This window comes from Dipodomys merriami, unplaced genomic scaffold (genome assembly GCF_024711535.1).
Source record: "Dipodomys merriami isolate MVZ:Mamm:240054 unplaced genomic scaffold, mDipMer1.0.p SCAF_25, whole genome shotgun sequence".
Classification (NCBI taxonomy): domain Eukaryota; kingdom Metazoa; phylum Chordata; class Mammalia; order Rodentia; family Heteromyidae; genus Dipodomys; species Dipodomys merriami.
Window position 1 is genome coordinate 23,734,385 of NW_027203937.1, and position 19,558 is coordinate 23,753,942.

At 40.1% G+C, this 19,558-nt stretch overlaps 1 protein-coding gene across 2 annotated transcripts in view; it reads left to right on the top strand.

Moving 5' to 3' along the window:
- The window catches only part of Ipo7 (importin 7), a 70,238-nt gene extending 50,848 nt beyond the window's left edge, over nucleotides 1-19,390 (top strand). For both annotated transcript variants that reach the window (XM_070035281.1, XM_070035282.1), the window contains 10 exons: nucleotides 2,420-2,548; nucleotides 5,788-5,854; nucleotides 5,939-6,064; nucleotides 7,214-7,311; nucleotides 9,623-9,718; nucleotides 10,151-10,371; nucleotides 10,457-10,662; nucleotides 11,795-12,001; nucleotides 16,291-16,407; nucleotides 17,487-19,390. In XM_070035281.1, coding sequence (XP_069891382.1) covers nucleotides 2,420-2,548; nucleotides 5,788-5,854; nucleotides 5,939-6,064; nucleotides 7,214-7,311; nucleotides 9,623-9,718; nucleotides 10,151-10,371; nucleotides 10,457-10,662; nucleotides 11,795-12,001; nucleotides 16,291-16,407; nucleotides 17,487-17,584 — 1,365 coding nt within the window. In that variant the 3' untranslated portion in view covers nucleotides 17,585-19,390. The remainder of the gene's footprint in view (nucleotides 1-2,419; nucleotides 2,549-5,787; nucleotides 5,855-5,938; nucleotides 6,065-7,213; nucleotides 7,312-9,622; nucleotides 9,719-10,150; nucleotides 10,372-10,456; nucleotides 10,663-11,794; nucleotides 12,002-16,290; nucleotides 16,408-17,486) is intronic.
- The last annotated feature ends 168 nt before the right edge of the window (nucleotides 19,391-19,558 follow it).

Sequence of the window (19,558 nt, forward strand, 5' to 3'; positions counted from 1 at the left end):
CCTCAAATCTCAGCCTCCTGCGTAGCTAGTCTTACTCGCATGAGTCAACAGTACTCAATTTGGTATATTCTTTTTTTTTTTTTTTTTTTTTTTGATCTGTCTTTGGACCTGAACTCTGGGCCTGGGCACTGTCCCTCAGCTCTTCAGTTCAAGGCTGCACTCTACCACTTGAGCCACAGCACTACTTCCAGCCTTTTCTGCTTATGTGGTGCTGAGGAATCGAACCCAGGGCCTCATGCATGTGAGGCAAGCACTCTTAACACTTAACTACATTCTCAGCCCCATTGGTTTGGTAGATTCTTTTTTTTTTTTTTTTTTTTTTAATACTTTATTTATTTATTTGTTGCTCGTGGGGCTTGAACTCTGGGCTTGGGTGCTGTCCCTGTGCTCGTCAGCTCAAGGCGAGTGCTCTACTGCTTGAGCCACAGTGCCACTTCCAGTTTTCTAGTGGTTTATTGGAAATAAGAGTCTCAAAGTCTGGTCTTTCCTTGCCCGGGCTGGCTTTGAACCGCGGTCCTCAGATCTCAGCCTCCTCAGTGGCTAGGATTACAGGCATGAGCCACTGGCGCCCAGCTGGTAGATTCTTTCTTTTTTTTGGGGGGGGGTCCGGTCGTGGGGCCTGAACTCTGGGCCTGGGCGCTGTCCCTCAGCTCTTCAGCTCAAGGCTAGTGCTCTACCACTTGAGCCACTGTGCCACTTCCAGCTTTTTTTTTTTTTTTTTTTTTTTTTTTTTGCATATGTGGTGCTGGGGAATCAAACCCAGGGCCTCATGCATGCAAGGCAAGCGCTCTACCACTGAGCCACCTTCCCAGCCCCCCGGCTGGTAGATTCTTAAGTAATTTATTTCTCACTTTGTTCTTTTGGAGAATTGTCTTGTCTTGAGCTAGTATGCCTTGAGCATACTAGCCAAACACTTTATCACTTAGACCATTCTGCCAGCCCTGTTCTTACTTTACAGATAGAAAATGTGAGTATGCCAGGCCCAGTAGCTCTCACACCTTCAATCATAGCTACTTATGAGGCTGAGATCTGAGGATCACGGTTCAAAGTCAGCCCCGTCAGGAAAGCTCATGAGACTCTTATCTCCAATAAACCACCAGAAAACTGGAAGTGGAACTGTCATCCTAGTGGTTGAGTTCTTGCCTTAAGCTGAAGAGCTGAGGGGCAGTGCCCAGGTCCAAAGATCAAACCCCACAACTGACAAAAAAAAGAAAAAGAAAAGAGAAAATGTGAAGTATTTAAAGGTTAAATAACTTGTGTATGGTAGACAGTAGAGTTTATAGTCTTCATTATTTAGGCTGTATATAGCATCTCTGTTGTTTTGGAGTACTCAAAACAATGAGTTTGGTTTTAAACAGAAAAAAATGAACAAATGTGATTGGAAGGATTATATTTAGAATACTGTATGTAATATGTTACCAGTCTTTTTTATTTTTCATTACTGGAGGTTGTTGTTTTTTGTTTTGTTTTGGTTTGTTTTTTTGTCAGTCGTGGGACTTGAACTCTAGGCCTTGGTGCTGTCCCTGAGCTCTTTAGCTCAAAGCTAGCACTCTACCACTTTGAGCCACAGCGCCACTTTCTGTTTTCTGGTGGTTTATTGCAGATAAGAGTCTCAAGGTCTTTCCTGCCTGGGCAATCCTCAGATCTCAACCTCCTGAGTAGCTAGGATTACAGGCTTAAGCCACTGGTGGCCGGACATTACTGGAGTTTTGGACTCAGCTTCTTGCTTGCTGGGCTAGTGTTCTACTTCCTGCCAAAATTTTTTTCTATTGTTTGAACACCCTGAACTTTTAGGCTATCTTGCCTCAGCACCATGACTATCTAGGATTACAGGCACTTTGCTGTGCTCATCTTTAGCCTGTACTATTAATAAAAATATTTATATATTACGGTCATTACTTACTTGCTTTATTTACTCAACATTATCTCTGAAAACCCCTAAATGATATGTCAAGAATGGCCAAGAGTTTATTTTCCTATCTAGTGGCAGAATAGGATCCTTTGATTATAGAGCCTAAGCTTATAAATTTATTAATCACCTGGAAGCCATTCATTTGTTATGCTGTCCCAGGGAAAACAGTGACTCTTGCCTATAATATTTATTATTCAGGATGCTGAGATCTGAAGGATCATGGTTTAAAGCCAGCCCAGGCAGAAAAGTATGAGAAGCTCAAATCTCTAGAATAACCACCAAAAAGCCAGGCAGTGAAGGTGTTATCCAAGTGGTAGCAAAGTCCAAGCCAGCCTGTAGCATGTATGTCTGAATTCTGAGTACACAGAAAGTTGAATTAGGAGGATTATGCATTTTGAGGCCAGCCAGGGCTATATAGTGAGACTCTATCTCAGACAAAATAAATCTTGGGCGAAACTGTTAATATTGCTTCAGTGGTGGATTTGAGTTGCATTTTCTCCACTTTAGGCAATGACATTTAACCAGGTAATCCAGACTGGGCCAGATGAAGAAGGAAGTGATGACAAAGCAGTTACTGCTATGGGAATTCTGAATACAATTGACACACTTCTTAGTGTGGTTGAGGATCATAAAGAGGTAAGATAATGGTTCAGTGTTGCACAAGTTTTAGGGAAGGTCATTTTATAGTAAGCATTCAGTGGTTTTGGGAAGGCTTTGACTTAGGTAATTACGACCATCTCACCCATTTTGATTTGGGCATTTTTAATTCCTTTTTCAAAAGATACAATTGATAGCTTAAATATTTAAGTTCCAAAAAGCTAGGTAGGTTTAGGAAGCAGGTATTTGTTTTTTTGGGTTTTTTTGTTTGGTAGATTGTGGGGCTTGAACTCTGGGCTTGGGCGCTGTCCTGCGCTCTTCAGCTCAAGGCGAGCACTGTACCACTTGAGCCACAGCGCCACTTCCAGTTTTCTAGTGGTTTATTGGAGATAAGAGTCTCATGGGGGGGCTGGGAAGGTGGCTCAGTGGTAGAGCGCTTGCCTTGCATGCATGAGGCCCTGGGTTCAATTCCTAACACCACATAAGCAGAAAAAGCCGGAAGTGGCACTGTGGCTTAAGTGGTAGAGTGCTAGCCTTGAGCTGAAGTGCTAAGGGACAGCACCCAGGCTCAGAGTTCAGGCCCATGACCGACCAAAAAAAAAAAAAATGTCTCATGGGCTTTGAACCTTGATCCTCATATATCAGCCTCCTAATTAGCTAGGATTACAGGTATGAGCCACGGGCGCCCGGCTAAGATTTCATCTTTTTTTTTTTTTTTTTTTTTGGGGGGGGGGTCCCAGTCATGGGGCCTGAACTCTGGGCCTGGGCACTGTCCCTTAGATCTTCAGCTCAAGGCTAGTGCTCTACCACTTGAGCCACAGTTCCACTTCCGGCTTTTTTCTTTTTGCTTATGTGGTGCTGAGGAATTGAACCCAGGGCCTCGTGCATGCAAGGCAAGTGCTCTACCACTGAGCCACCTTCCCAGCCCCGATTTCATCTTTTTGTGTCTCAGGATTTTTGGTTCCCTGTTAAGTTATGTTTCTAGGTTCCATAAGTATGGTGATACATTAAGTGTACTATCACCAATTTTCATTTAAATATTAATTTGGGACAACCGGTTTCCAAGTTCTGCTGCTCACTCTTCCTGTGTGGTCCTTATCTTTACTAAACTAACTACTAAAGTAACTATTTAAAAAAAATTGGTTTGGCTCAGTGCCAGTGACTATTAGGTTATGTTTCTCTGATCCAGAAGTGTGATAACTTGTAAATACTCTACCACCAATTTGCATTTTAAGTTTACTTTGGTTTGGCCCAGCATCATTGCCTCATATCTGTAATCCTAATTACTCAGGAGGCTAAGATCTGAGAATTGTCATTCAAAGCTAACCTGGGCAGGAAGTCAGCCTTCAATAAATCACCAAAAATCCAGAAGTAGAGCTGTGGTTTAAGTGGTAGAGCACTAGCCTTGAATAGAAAACTAAGGAACAATACCCAGTTCCTGAGTTGGAGCCCCACTACCAACATACAGAAAAAAGTAATTTTGCTTTGAGAAATTCTGTATAATATATAATAAAATTTACCAATAACCATTTAAGCAATTAACTAGTGTTAATATACATTCAAATTGTTCTGCAATCATTATCATTCTCTTTGCCTCTCCCCCTCCCCCACTCGGTCATGAGGCTTGAAATCAGGGCCTGAGTGTACTTTGAGCCAAAGCAACAGTTCTGCTTTTCTCTTGGTTAATTGGAGATAAGAGTCTCATGGATTTTCCTTCCTGATCTGGCTTTGAACCATGATCCTCAAATCTCAGCCATCTGAGTAGCCAGGATTACAGGTCTGAGCCACCAGTTGTCCTTTGGAAAAATAAGGGAATAATTTGGAATTTTAGATGTTGAATCACCTAAAGCATACAAAAAAATAAAGGACAGAAAACAAACTGATTCTACTTACTCATTACCTAATTTATTGCATTTGAGCATTTTTACATTGTTTTCTTAAGATTTTATTTCCCAACAAAAATTAATTCAGCCTCTTTCCTTTTTTCTTCCTCTCCTTCCTTTTTCCATTGATGCAGTATATTGAATATGGGGCCTCATGTACACTACACTGAGCTACACACCAGATCCAGCAGTTTAAGATACAGTTGAATCTTGTCCCTACTCCCTTCCATTCCCTTGGGAGTAACTACAGTGTGAATTTTGTGTTGATAGTTTCAGTGCAGATACATCTGTTATAAAGGTTTATATTCTGTCCCTGTCTCTCTCCCTCTCACCCTTTCCCTTTCCCTGTCTTCCCCCTCCCCTTTCCCCTCCTTCTCCCCCTCTGTTTGTCTGTCTCTTTTTGTGTGCCAGTCCTGGGACTTGAACTCAAGGTCTAGACATGAGCTAGCATTCTGCCATTAAAGCAACAGCTCTACTTTGGGCCTCTTCCCCGCCCCCTGCCCCCCCCCCAATAATTAATTGGAAATAAAGAGTCTCTTGGACTTTGCTGCCTATGTTAGCTTTGAGCTTTGGATCAACTTCCTAAGTAGCTAGGACTACAGGCTGGAGCCACTGGTGCCTGGCTAAAATTTTGTATTATAATTGAAGAAGCATAAAAACTCTTGCAAATTTTCTTAAAAAGTTGGAAATACATTATGTACTATTTAAAATGGATGTTCTGTTTTTATATTTGATTGGTATATACATTTATTAATTCTCTCTCATATTCATCTCTTAATATTCTGATGTCCAGGCTGGGATGTAACTCAATGGCAAAGTGGTTGTCTTACAAGTATCATGTCCTGGATTGAGTCCCCAGTACCAAAAAAACAAACCAAAAAACATTCTGATAGCTTTCATAGATTTGGAGTCCAATTGAGGAGCTCACTAATAAGTAAAGAAGAATTTGTATTTTCCTTTCATCTTGATTGGGTGGGCCCTGGGCTCACATTTTCATAGATCAGTATGTAATATAACTTGAAAAATGAAAACGACTGTTGGCATTGGAAATGACTATTGACATTGCCTTCAAATCATTAGTCTTTTAAATCACTGTGACTTGATTTCTATTTGGTCCTAATTGGTCTATACTTACATACTTTAAAAAAAAAATTGCATGTCCTGTTTTCTCCAGAATGTTATTTTTTATAAATAAGGTAGGTAATTTCTTGTGGTTTTCTTACAGTAATGATACTGCATGAAATTTCCATTTTGAATTGGTTCATAATTTCATAATACATGTCAGTTCCAAATAGACAAATAATAATGTTTTAATATTATATTTATCTGTAGTAAAATATTTTACTATTTTAATAATTCCTTCCTTATTGTTCCCCTTCCCCCCTTTTTTTTTAGATAACCCAGCAGCTTGAAGGAATCTGCCTACAGGTCATTGGTACTGTTTTACAACAGCATGTCTTAGGTATAATAACTCTAATTGTGTTAAGCATTTAGTGCCAGTTTATATGATTAAGATTTTTATTGATGACTTGGTATTTTCTTTTAGAATTCTATGAGGAGATCTTCTCCTTAGCACATAGCTTGACATGTCAACAAGTGTCACCACAGATGTGGCAGCTGCTACCCCTTGTATTTGAGGTCTTTCAACAGGATGGCTTTGATTACTTCACAGGTAAAGTCAACTTATTGGGGAAATACTAAGTAATTTTGTGCTCCCACCCTCACTTTTTAATTTTAATTTATTATTTGAACACATATTCTTGACTACTTAACTTTTAAAATATTTTTATGATTTTTATAAATTTTTATGCTGGTCCTTGGGCATGAACTCAGGATCTAGGTGCTGTCCCTGAGCTTCCTTTCCTAAAAGCTCGCACTCTACCTCTCAAGCCACAGCTCCAGTTCTGGCTGTTTTGATAGTGTTGGTGGGGTTTTTTTGTTTTTGATTTTGGTCAGTCGTGGGGCTTGAACTCTGGACTAGAGTGCTGTCCCTCAGCTCTTCAGCTCAAGGCAAGTGCTCTACCACTTGAGCCACAGTGCCACTTCTGGTTTCTGGTGGTTTATTGGAGATAAACCGGGCTGGAGATAAGCCTGGGCTGGCTTGGACTGCAATCCTCATATCTCAGCCTACTAAGTAGCTAGAATTACAGGTGTGAGCCACTGGTGCTGAGCTGTTATTAATGTACTGTAGCACCTGGCTATAGTGTAGGTGTTTCTTGTTTGGTTTTTTGTTTTGGATCCGGTCGTGGCGCCTGAACTCTGGGCCTAGGCACTGTCCCTCAGCTCTTCAGCTCAAGGCTAGCACTCTACTACTTGAGCCACAGCGCCACTTCCGGCTTTTTTCTTTTTGCTTATGTTGTGCTGAGGAATTGAACCCAGGGCCTCAAGCATGCAAGGCAAGTGCTCTACCACTGAGCCACCTTCCCAGCCCCTATAGTGTAGGTTTTTGATAAGAGTCTTAGATTTTCCTGCCTGGCTTGGCTTTGAACTGTGATCCTCACATCTTAGCTTCCTGCATAGCTAGGATTATACACATAAACCACCAGTGCCTGGGTAACATTTTATTTGCAAATAACAGGTCAACAAGGACCTAAAAGCATTCTGTTAATATTATAGTTAGTGTTTTTTTTTTTTAAAAATACACTCCATAACTATTCCATATAAATGTATTTATAACCCAATACTAAATACAAAGGAGTTTAATTAACGTTGAGTTAAAAACTGAGTGACAAATTATAGGTTTGCCTTTCCCTTGGAGGTTTTTTTCCCATATGCAAACAATTTAGTAAAGATATATAATCATTGCTTTTTATTAATACAGACATGATGCCTCTTCTACATAATTATGTAACAGTTGATACAGACACCCTTCTTTCTGATACCAAGTATCTTGAGATGATATACAGTATGTGTAAAAAGGTAAGTCGTTTTCAGATGTCAGATTTTGAGTTGCTATTAGAACATTATGACGATACATGCAATACCACATTGTGACAAACATATCAATCGTGGGTATAACAGAATTAAAGGCTTAACAACTTATTAACCTATTCAAGTGTTTAACTTCAGGAGTGTAGGGGGAATGGGAAAAAGGTGAAAGAAATGAAGCAGTGCAGCTCATTGGACCCAGAAGAAAGTGAAAGAGATGGGAGGGTGGGACTGGGAGAAAATTGGAAAACAGAAGACACTATAAGAAAGGAAATGTATTCATTACCTGACCCATGTAATTGTAATCTCTCTGTATATCACCCTTACAAATAACAATATTGCAAATTAATTATTAAAAAATAACCAAAAAACTGTAGAGGGCTAGGGAATGTAGCTCAGTAGTACAGCATTTGCCTTCCATGTAAAGGCCTGTGTTCAAGGGTAGGAGGAAGAAAGGAAGGGTAGATGGGTGTATGGACCATAGACAAAATAAACAGGTAAAACAAAGAAGAAAAGAAACATCTTTGAAGCTGGGCACTGTGGCTTAAGCCTATAATCCTAGCTACTCAGGAGGCTGAGATCTGAAGATGGTGGTTATAGAAGCCAGCCTGAGCGGGAAAGTCCCTGAGACTCTTACTTCCAATTAGCCACCAGAAAACCAGAAGTAGAGCTGGGGCTCAAAGTGGTAGAGCACAAGCACTAAGCAAATAGAGCTCAGGGACAGTGCCCAACCACTCAGGTTCAAGCCCTGAGTGACACAAAAGGAAAAAAAAAATCTATGTCTCTTAAAACTCCAGTAAAAACAGGAGTTTTATAAATGTTTTGAGCTGGGTGTCAGTGGCTCACACTGTAATCCTAGCTACTCCAGAGGCTGAGATCTGAGGATTACAGTTCAAAGCCAGCCTGGGCAGGAAAGTCTGTGAGACTCCTCTCCAATTAACTACCTGAAAACCAGAAGTGGTGCTGTGGCTCAAGTGGTAGAGGGCTTGCCTTGAGCTGTAGAGCTAGGTACAGTGCCCAGGCCCACAGAGTTCAAGCCCCACAACCTACCCCCTGCTCCCTTACCCCCCCCCCCAAATAAATAATGTTTTGAGTTTGAGAGTGCTTGGAGCTTACTTTGGGCTGGTTTTCTGATACAAGAAGCAGCCCCTTTTCTGTCCCAGCTGTCTTTGGAAACTCCCTCTCCCCTCCTTAGCTTTCTGTCTTGTGAACAGCTAGGATTTCAGGTGTAATCAGTGCTTGGCTGACATCTGAATATTTGTGTATACTGGTTCGAGGGCTCGAACTCTACTCTGTGCTAAGCTGCTTTGCTCAAGGCTAGCCCTCTATCACTTGAGCCATATCTCTACTTTGGCTTTTTGCTGGTTAATTAGAGGTAATAGTCTCCAAGACTTTCTTTCTCAGGCTGGCTTTAAATTGTGATCCTCAGATCTCAGCCTCTTGATTAGTTAGGATTACAGGCTTGAGTCACTGTTGCCCTTTATAATTCTGGATTGAGTTTTTTTAGGTGGTGGTTGAGCTTGAATTCAGGGCCTGGCCATACTGTCCCTGAACAGTTGCTGAAGACTGGTGCTATGTCATTTTGAGCCACAGTGCCACATCTGGTTTTCTGATGGGGCTTACTCGAGGGGCTGGGAAGGTGGCTCAGTGGTAGAGCGCTTGCCTTGCATACATGAGTCCCTGGGTTCGATTCCTCAGCACAACATAAGCAAAAAGAAAAAAGCCGGAAGTGGCACTGTGGCTCAAATGGTAGTAGCCTTGAGCTGAATAGCTGAGGGACAGCCCCCAGGCCCAGAGTTCAGGACCCACGACCAGACCAAAAAAAGAGAGAGAGAGAGAGAATCTTAATCGACTTTTCTGCCTGGGCTGGTTTTAAATGGTGATCCACAGATCTCATCCCCCTGAGTATCTAGGATTATATGTATAAGCTACAAGTGCCCAGCTAAAATCTGAGATTTTTACATCAAAGTACGCTGCCATTTCCTGAGAAATCAACAGACAGTTATATGGTATATGCTACTTGATTTTTTTTTTTTTTTAACTAATAGAATTTGGGGGGGGGGAATCAGTGGGGCTTGAACTCTGGGCCTGGGTACTGTCTCTCAGCTCTTCAGCTCAAGGCTAGTTAGTGGTTTACCACTTGAGCCACAGTACCACTTCTGGTTTTGTGAATGGTTAATTGGAGATAAGAGTCTCAGGAAATGTATTCATTACCTGACCCATATAATTGGAAAAGATAATTATTTCTCTGGTTTAAATATCTTGGAGCCTTGTTGCATTTTTTAATTTCTGTGGTTTTTAGGTTCTTACAGGAGTTGCAGGAGAAGATGCAGAGTGTCATGCTGCAAAATTGTTAGAGGTCATCATTCTACAGTGCAAAGGGCGTGGCATTGATCAGGTCAGGAAGGCTAACTTCATATTTGAGGCTTAAGAGAGCTAATCTTTCCACTCTTTCATCAGAGAGGGAACATTTAGTATGTATTTTGTACAATATTATGCCCATTTAAAATTTAACAAGAATTAATAATGGTCATGTATTTAATATGTAGAGAAATGTGACAGTTTTATATGTGCTTTGTTATCATTCAAGGTAGCTTGAAGACTTCCAATAGTTAAATTTTCATGGTCAGTTTAAATAGGAACCTTGTGAATCCATAACTGATAAATGGTCAGGCTCTAATAGCTGAGTGAAGACTTCATTTCTCCAAGATTAGATTTTCTGGTGCAATGCCTTTAAATTAAATTTGGGTCATGTAATGGGGCAAAAGGTTAGTTATGTAATAAGTTAATATGGGCAGATTTTGAAATATCTTGGATTCTTTCTTTACAGTGCATTCCCTTATTTGTGGAGGCAGCATTAGAGAGACTGACAAGAGAGGTCAAGACAAGTGAACTTCGAACAATGTGCCTGCAAGTTGCAATTGCAGCTTTGTATTACAATCCACACCTACTACTCAATACCTTAGAAAATCTGCGCTTCCCTAATAATGTTGAACCGGTTACAAATCATTTTATTACACAGTGGCTTAATGATGTTGACTGTTTCTTAGGGTAAGTGAAATAAATTGGAACTTTATGAGGAGCTCTTATCATTTTAATTAAATAAAGAAAAAAATTTTATTTTATCTCTTTTTAGGCTTCATGATAGAAAGATGTGTGTACTGGGTCTGTGTGCTCTTATTGATATGGAACAAATACCACAAGTTTTAAATCAAGTATCAGGACAGATCTTGCCAGCTTTTATCCTTTTATTTAATGGATTAAAAAGAGCATATGCCTGTCATGCAGAACATGAAAATGACAGCGATGATGATGATGAAGCTGAAGATGATGATGAAACTGGTAAGGCATTTGTGATGCAAAAATATAAAACATACCTTGTTATAAATACCATTGGCTGAACTTGTTTGCTGGCCTTTGTCCCAACAAATCTATGATATAGCCAAGTTCTGTAAAATTGGTTAATTCGTAGAAAGATTTGTCTTCTTACTAACTGCAAAAGCACCAGTTGCTCATACCTGTAATCCTGGCTACTCAAGGAGGCTGAGATCTGAGGATTAGGGTTCAAAGCCAGCCCAGTCAGGAAAGTCCTGAGACTTACCTGCAATTAACCACCTGAAAACCAGAAGTGGCACTGTGTGGCAGAGTACTTGCCTTGAACTGAAGAACTGAGAGACAGCACTAGGCCTAGCGCGTTCAAGCCCCACAGCTAACACACACACTTGACTCTACATATGTTTGGCACTGGAAAACAAAAGTAAATAAAAGCCAGGTACAGTGATGATTCAATATTTTTATAATCTCTATTTTTGTACTCCTTGTTATGTCTCAGATTGGGATAACAGAGCCTTTCTGCCTCTTGACAGTGGTTTTTGAAAAACGGAAAAATATGTAATCGTAGGCTAAAGCAAAAAGAATTTGAGTCTAATATAGACTTTATAATGTAATTCTCAAATTAGAAATTATATGGATTTATATTTTGTTATCAGTATTTAGTTTGTACCAGTTTTCAACCAGGAGAACTCAAGGGCAAGTAAAATATTTCAAGATATTCAATCCTACATAAAACCTTTTAAAACCTTTTGGGCTGGGAAGATGGCTCAGTGGTAGAGCGCTTGCCTTGCATGCCTGAGGCCCGGGATTCGATTCCTCAGCACCACATGAGCAGGAAAAAAAAGCCGGAAGTGGCTCAAGTGGTAGAACACTAGCCTTGAGCTGAAGAGCTGAGGGACAGCACCCAGGCCCAGAGTTAAGGCCCACGACTGGACCCCCCCCCCCAAAAAAAAAAAAAAAAACCCTCTTGCATTAGGAGGTGTAGCTCAGGGTTGTGATGTGTCTGTTTATTGTGAGATGTATTTAAATACAAATTCTTGGAACTTGAATTTTATGATTTGTAATTTTTACTGCAAGTGTTATATAGCTGTCACTTTGGTTAGTAACAAAATATTTCAGTATCAATCTTATGACTTTGCAGAGGAACTTGGGAGTGATGAAGATGACATTGATGAAGATGGGCAAGAATATTTGGAGATTCTGGCCAAGCAAGCAGGAGAAGATGGAGATGATGAAGACTGGGAAGAAGACGATGCTGAGGAGACAGCTCTGGAAGGCTACTCTACAATCATTGATGATGAAGACAACCCTGTTGATGAGTATCAGATATTTAAAGCTATATTCCAAAGTAAGTCAACTAACTGAATGGAGCCATTTCATTGAAGAAATCTGTTATTTGTGCCTCTTCTTTTTTTTTTTTTCTTCTATTTTTTTGTGGTTTTTTTTTTAACATTTAAAAAAATTTATTATCTCTTAAGTAGTTGTACAAAGAAGTTCCCATTCTACAAAGCAGTATATGAATACAAGGTGTCTGACAACATTGTTACCCATCGCTCCTAATATTTGGGCCTATTCTTTAAGGTCAAAGCAAATTATTTCTAATGTTTTCATCAAATTTGGGTTTGAGTTTAAGATTATTTTTTCCTCATTATTTTACATTTGGGTATTTTTAGATTTGTTTTTCAGTATACTGAGGGGATTTTTGGTTTTGGATTTTTTTTGTGTGGTTTTTTTTTTTTTGCCAGTCCTAGGACTTGAACTCAGTACTAGGCACTGTCCCTGAGCTGCTTTTTGCTCAAGGCTAACACTCTACCACTTGAGGCACAGTGCTACTTCCAGCTTTTTCTATTTATGTTGTACTGAGGAGTCAAACTCAGGGCTCCATGCATGCTAGGCAAGCACTCTACCACTGAGCCACAGTGCCACTTCTGGTTTTTTAGTGGTTTACTGGAGATGAGAATCTCACGGACTTTCCTGCCCAGGCTGGCTTTGAACCGAGAACCTCAGATCTCAGCCTCCTGAGTTGATAGGATTACAGGCATGAGCCTGTTTTGTTTTTAAGACAGGGTTTCAATTTGTAGCATAGCTGGCTTTTTAACGTCCTCTTGCATAAACTTTCAGAGCTGAGATAACAGGCATATGCCATTACACTCAGCTTTAAGTACCTTTATTCATTCTTCTCTGGTTTACCTATCAAGGCTGTATGACTATCCATATCATCAGTTGCAATTCAGCTTTCTTTTTTTCCTATGTTCTGTATTAACTAATTTAATTCAGCATTTTAAATTAGGACAGCTGGCAGGATTTTAGCTTTAACTAAGATTTTTGGATTATATATACCTAAATATTCATATACTTCTGGATGTGTCAAAGTATATGATTCCAGAATACTAGATGCCATTTTAGTTACAAGCATTTATTTGGATTTCAAGGTCTATTAGACCTATCCTAATAAATTAAATCCCAATGCTATTTAAAATTATTTTTTTTCCCTGGGGCTGGGAAGGTGGCCCAGTGGTAGAGCGCTTGCATGCATGAGGCCCTGGGTTTGATTCCTCAGCACCACATAAGCAAAAAGAAAAAAAGCCAGAAGTGGCGCTGTGGCTTAAGTGGTAGAGTGCTAGCCTTGAGCTGAAGAGCTGAGGGACAGCACCCAGATCCAGAGTTCAGGCCCCATGACCGGACCAAAAAATAAATAAATTAAAAAAAAAAAAAATAAACACTTGTTTTCCCTGTAGTTATTCCTATTTATCATTCCCACATAGAAATTTTTCTTATTATCTTGTACAGAGGGTAGAAACTTTTTTTAATTTTCTTTTTCTCTCTCTCTCTCTCTTTTTTTTTTTCCTTTTGCCGGTCATGAGGCCTAAACTTTGGGCCTGGGCACTGTTCCTCAGCTCTCCAGCTCAAGGCTAGAGCTCTACCCCTTGAGCCACAGTGCCACTTCCAGCTTTTTCTGCTTATATGGTGCTCAGGAATCAAACCCAGGGCCTCATGAATACAAGGCAAGCACTCTACCACTGATCCACCTTCCCAGCCCAAATTTCTTTTTCTATTGTTACTATAAAAGTGATACACAGGATGTTCCATAACTCAGGTAATGAGTAGGGGTAGAACTTTGATACAGATCTGTTAACCAAGTTTTAAGTATTCTAAGACCATGACAAAACAGTTGTCATTTAATTGTTTTTTTTTTTTCTTTTGTTTTTGGTTTCTGAACAAGTCCATATTAGAGTAAATTGTAAAGCCTTTTGTCTTGATAAACATGTTTTTGTTTTGTTTCTTTTCCCCAGTCATGGGGCTTGAATTTGGGGCTTGGGCACTGTCCCTGAGCTCTTTTGCTCAAGGCTAGCACTCCACTAGTTGAGCCACTGTGTCACTTCCAGAGTTCGATCAATTGAAGATAAAATGGCACTGGGCACTGGTAACTCATGCCTGTAATCTTAGCTACTCAGGAGTCTAAGATCTGAGGATTGTAGTTCAAAGCCAACATGGGCAGGAAGTCCATGAGAGGCTTATCTCCAATAATGCACTCAGAAAACTGGAAGTGGTGCTGTAGCTCAAGTGGTAGAGCGCTAGCCTTGAGCTGAGGAGCTCAGGGATAGTGCCCAAGCCATGACTGACCTTCCCTCTACCTCCCCTCTCCCCCCGCCCCCCAAAAAAAATGTCTAATGGCTAATTGATGGTTTTTGGGTTTGAACCAGGCCCTCATACATTCAAAACAACCACTCTCTATCACAGAGTTGTATCTCCAGTCAGGAAATGCATGATAAGAAAGTGTGCCAGGGCTGGGAATGTGGCTCAGTGGTAGAGCACTTGCCTTGCATGCCTGAGGCCCTGGGTTCGATTCCTCAGCACCACATAAACAAAAAGAAAAAAGCCGGAAGTGGCACTGTGGCTCAAGTGGTAGAGTGCTAGCCTTGAGCTGAAGAGCTGAGGGACAGCACCTAGGCCCAGAGTTCAGGCCCCATGACTGGACCCAAAAAAAAAAAAAAAGAAAGTGTGCGAGTCTGGAGTTGGTGGCTCATGCCTGTAATCCTAGCTACTCAGGAAGCTGAGACCTGAGGATCTCCCGGCAGGGAAGTGTGTGTTGTGGGACTTGAACTCTGGGCCTTGGCGCTGCCCCTCAGCTCTTCAGCTCAAGGCTAGACTTCTGCTTGAGCCATAGCTCCATTTCTGGCTTTTTCTGCTTATGTGGTGCTGAGGAACCAAACCCAGGGCCTCATGCATGCAAGACAAGCACTCTACCCACTGAACCACCTTCCCAGCCCAGGTAAAACTCTTATCTCCAATAAACCACTCAAAATCTGAAGTGATGCTATGGCTCAAGTGGTAAAAGCTCGCCTTTAGCTGAAGAGCTGAGGGATAGTGCCCAAGTGGAGTTCAAACCTCATGACTGACCAAGAGAGGCGGGGGTGGGGGGAGGAAGAGAAAGAGAAATAGAGTGTGTCTATCCTAAGACTTGAACTCAGGGCCTAGGTGCTATACCTGAGCTTCTTTGCCCAATGTTAGCAGTCTACCACTGCTCCACTTTCAGCTTTTTAGTTAATTGGAGATAAGAGTCTCACCGACTTCACTGCCCAGGCTGGCTTTAAACAGTGACCCTCACATCTCAGCCTCCTGAGTAGCTAGGATGGGCCATAAACTAGTAGGGCCAAACCTAGGACTGGCAGAAAAGAAGGGAGGAAAGAGGGGGGGGAGGGGGTAGAGAGAGAAAGAAAGAGAAAGAAAAGGAAGGTTGATTTTTGAGTAGGCCAAACAAGTTAAGGATTTGTTTTGTAACATTTATCTTTCTCCTGTCTCTAGTGTTTTTAGTATCTTTTTAAGTTTAGTACTAATTTTTTTTTTTTTGAAATTTGGTCATTTCCTAAGTTGGGTTAACTGTGAAGCTTTGAAGGGAGTTAATTTTATTCCTGAAGTCTTATTTGATTACTTGTGTAAAACTGAGTTGTAGACAATCTTTTACCAATTATGAGAGCAATTAGATTTTTTTTTTTGAGGCCGAAGGTAAACTGGACTTCTTATCCCCATTATCTTTTAAAAAATTGGTAGGATCCATCAAGAAATTTATTTATTTATTCATTTATTATTTATGCCGGTCGTGGGGCCTGAACTCTGGGTCCAGGCGCTGTCCCTCAGCTCTTCAGCTCAAGGCTAGCCCTCTATCACTTGAGCCACAGTATCACTTCCGGCCTTTTCTGCTTTTCTGGTACTCTGGAATTGAACCCAGGGCCTCATTCATGCAAGGCAAGCACTCTTATCATTCAGCCACCTTCCCAGTCCCCTTTCATTTCTTTTTACTTTAATTTTTAAATTTTCTTAAATTTTTGTTAGTTGTGGGGCTTGAACTCAAGGCTAGTGCTCTACCACTTCAGCCACAGTGCCACTTCCAGCTTTTTTTCTGTTTATATGGTGCAGAGGAATCAAATCCCAGGGCCTAATGCATGCGAGGCAAGCATTCTACCATTGAGCCACCTTCCCAGCCCTCATTTCAAAAATAACTTTTAAAATTCCTGATTCCTTGAGAAATATAAAATAGAGCAGAATTTTAAGTATTTTATGTGACTGAATTGGGAACAAAATAGAAAGGAACATCTGTTATTAATGCTCTATTTTCTCCGGTTTGTTTCAATACAGCTATTCAGAATCGTAATCCTGTGTGGTACCAGGCTTTGACTCATGGTCTTAATGAAGAACAAAGAAAACAGTTACAGGACATAGCAACTCTAGCTGATCAAAGAAGAGCAGCCCATGGTATGGTAGTGAAATATAACCTCTCATTCGTGTGTGTGTGTGTGTGTGTGTGTGTGTGTGTGTGTGTGTGTGTGTGTGTGTGTGTGTGTGTGTGTGTGTGTGTGTGTGTGTGTGTGTGTGTGTGTGTGTGTGTGTGTGTGTGTGTGTGTGTGTGTGTGTGTGTGTGTGTGTGTGTTTGTAAAGCTTTAAAATTTTATGAAAGGATTTAACATTGAAGGCAAGTGGCAAGTGTAGCTGAGTGAAATTCTTGCTTCACACATGCTAAACCCTGTTGTCCCTCTCTAGCATTCCAAATGAATTAATACAAAGGTACATAGCTATTGCAGGTGCTTGATATTCTGCTGAGAGGATTAGGAGAAATGACCTTGGTTTTTTTTATAGTTTGTTGATTTTTAATATATAAATGAAAGACTACTTTGTGTAGGGATTGAATATTGCTTTTCAGCTCAAGGTGATGGTTTGATAATGGAAAGTTCTGTTGCAGACGTGGGTTTTTGTTTGGTGTTGGTTTGTCTTTGTCAGCAATGGAAAATTTATTTCTGCATAAGGTTGTGGCATCAGCCAAAAATCTGACAAACAAGAACACAGGCTGTGTCCCTATTCATCCCTAAGGAAACAGGCCCTGCCTCTTAGCTTAAATTGGTTGAGCTCAGGTTCACAGTCTGCTCATAATAATTAGCTAGTCTGATAGGATAAAATTCTTTTTTTTTTTTGGTCGGTTGTGGGGCTTGAACTCTGGGCCTGGGTGCTGTCCCTCAGCTCTTCAGCTCAAGGCCAGTGCTCTACCACTTGAGCTACAGCGCCACTTCTGGTTTTCTGGTGGTTTATTGGAGATAGGAGTCTCACGGTCTCTCCTGCCCGGGCTGGCTTTAAACCGTGATCCTCAGATCTCAGCCTCCTTAGTAGCTAGGATTACAGGCGTGAGCCACCAGCGCCTGGCTTGAATAAAATTCTTTATATAAGGTGACTTTTTTACATAGTGAGCAGAACAAAGTCTATAATACACACTAGATTATCTTCTATATAGTACACATTTGGAGTTCGAGAAAGACTAAAAGTTTTATTTTTTTGTTTTCTAGAATCCAAAATGATTGAGAAGCATGGAGGATACAAATTTAGTGCTCCAGTCGTGCCAAGTTCTTTTAATTTTGGAGGCCCAGCACCAGGGATGAATTGAGTATATCACTTTCTTTCCTGCTGTGTGATTGTAGTGAAGAGCTTGTGTTCCTCCTAGTAGTGGTTCCAGAACTGGTTCATGTTATCTATTCTAAACTAATTGATCAATAGATGGACAAGAAAACCCCAGGAGGTGGGACCTGATCATGCAACCTGGCACTGGAAGAAAAACCAGAGGGATTGGGGTAGGGAAACTTGGGGAGGGGTATTTTCTTTATTTTTTGAAGAAAGTAAGATCCAGACTCTGAAGCTTCAAATGACACTGTGGAAATCTGAAACGAGGGGATGTCATGAAGGCAGCTTTTCTTTTTCTGAGGAAAAAAAATAGGCATGGGCTACAGGACTATTTAAAATGTCTCATTTACAGTATAAAGCTCAAAGGTAGATGTAATTTTTACACCTATGAGTATTCAATTTCTGTCTCTTACCATTGGGTAACCTTTATATGTAAATATGATAAGGTAATCTGATAGCCTTATTCATTTTCTTCATCATTCATCAAAGATTGTTCCCGTGTAGATTATTGGACATTTATTGTAGCACTACATAACTGATTTAAAAATCTGTAAATGAATTAGCACTTTCATATTGAAACAAGCCTGCTAGCCTATGTATAAAAGCAAAAATGTTTGCTGTTTATAAGAAGGGATATAATGGGGTGGGGGTGGGGTAATTTCAGGTTAATTATTAATTTAAAAATGAACTAGCAATTTTGTACCTGGTAACTTTGTGGTGCACTCACCTCTGATAGTGACTTGAATTCGGTATGTAAAAAGGGGTTAGTGATATTCATTGCTGCTAAAAATGGCAACTCCCTCTGTGTCCTCTTTTTTTTTTTTCCTTCCTTAAAGCTCTCAGTGTACAAGTGGATATTTGGATATAAGACCTTACTGTAACAAATAGGAAAGGTAATATCTGAAGCGTGTAAATTGGATATATGAAGTTCTACTCTTAAAGAGGTGATCTTAAGAGTATGGCTAAACATCTATATATGCAATCTATTAAAAGAACTTAATTCGGCTATTATGTCGTGATTTGATTGCACTTTTGTTCTTAATTATAATTATCTCCTTCCCATTGGCCTGTTTTTATCTTGTATAAGTACACAAAATACACACTTCATTTGTTCTTTTAAACTGGCCTATTCCCCTTTCTCCATGTTTTCTACCCCTCTTAAAGATTGTGGTATCTGATGTTAACTACTTAGGCTGAAGGCACATGGTTCCCTCCCAAAACCACTATTGATACCACTGCAAAAACAAGCCAGCAACAAGACAGTGTAGAGAGGTTGGGTTGCTTCCCTCTCTTCCTAACTGCATGTTCAAAAAAAAGCTTTTACTGATCTTAAACATCTGTAGGATGACTCATACATTGGATTATTTTTTATATACATGTATACACAAATATTTCAAATTGAAAGCAACATCTCAGTGGATTCAAAACTACTACATGCTGTTGTCTAAAACAGATTAGAAAATTTATAACTGTAAAATGAAATGCACATATTGATATTTAAAATGCATAATTAAGAAAACTCATTGGTGTTGTGTTTTTCTTGTATACCAGTAATTTAGCCACTGCTGTTGGCACTGTTTGGTTTTCTATTTTAACATTGAAGGAGTGAAGGTATTTCCTATATTTATGAATTTACTACTAAAATCTTGGGGAAAAAAATGTCTAAGATGTGTGGCTGAAAAATGTTAATCAAGTGTGTTTCTACTCCCTTTTCCCCCAAAGTTGGACACCAAGTGTATCTTAGGTTGCTTTAGGGGATTTCACAATTATATAAAATCAGTAAAAATAAAAATGGAGTTGTGTATTACAACGTTGTCTACAGAGTGGAGCTCTGAATACTATTGACATTCTGGTCTTAACTTTTATTTGTCCCGTTATATCTAGTCTACTTGATAAGATTTCAGAACTCACTGCTCTTTGAAAATTCCAGGTTTCACATTATTGTTACTGAAAAAAAATA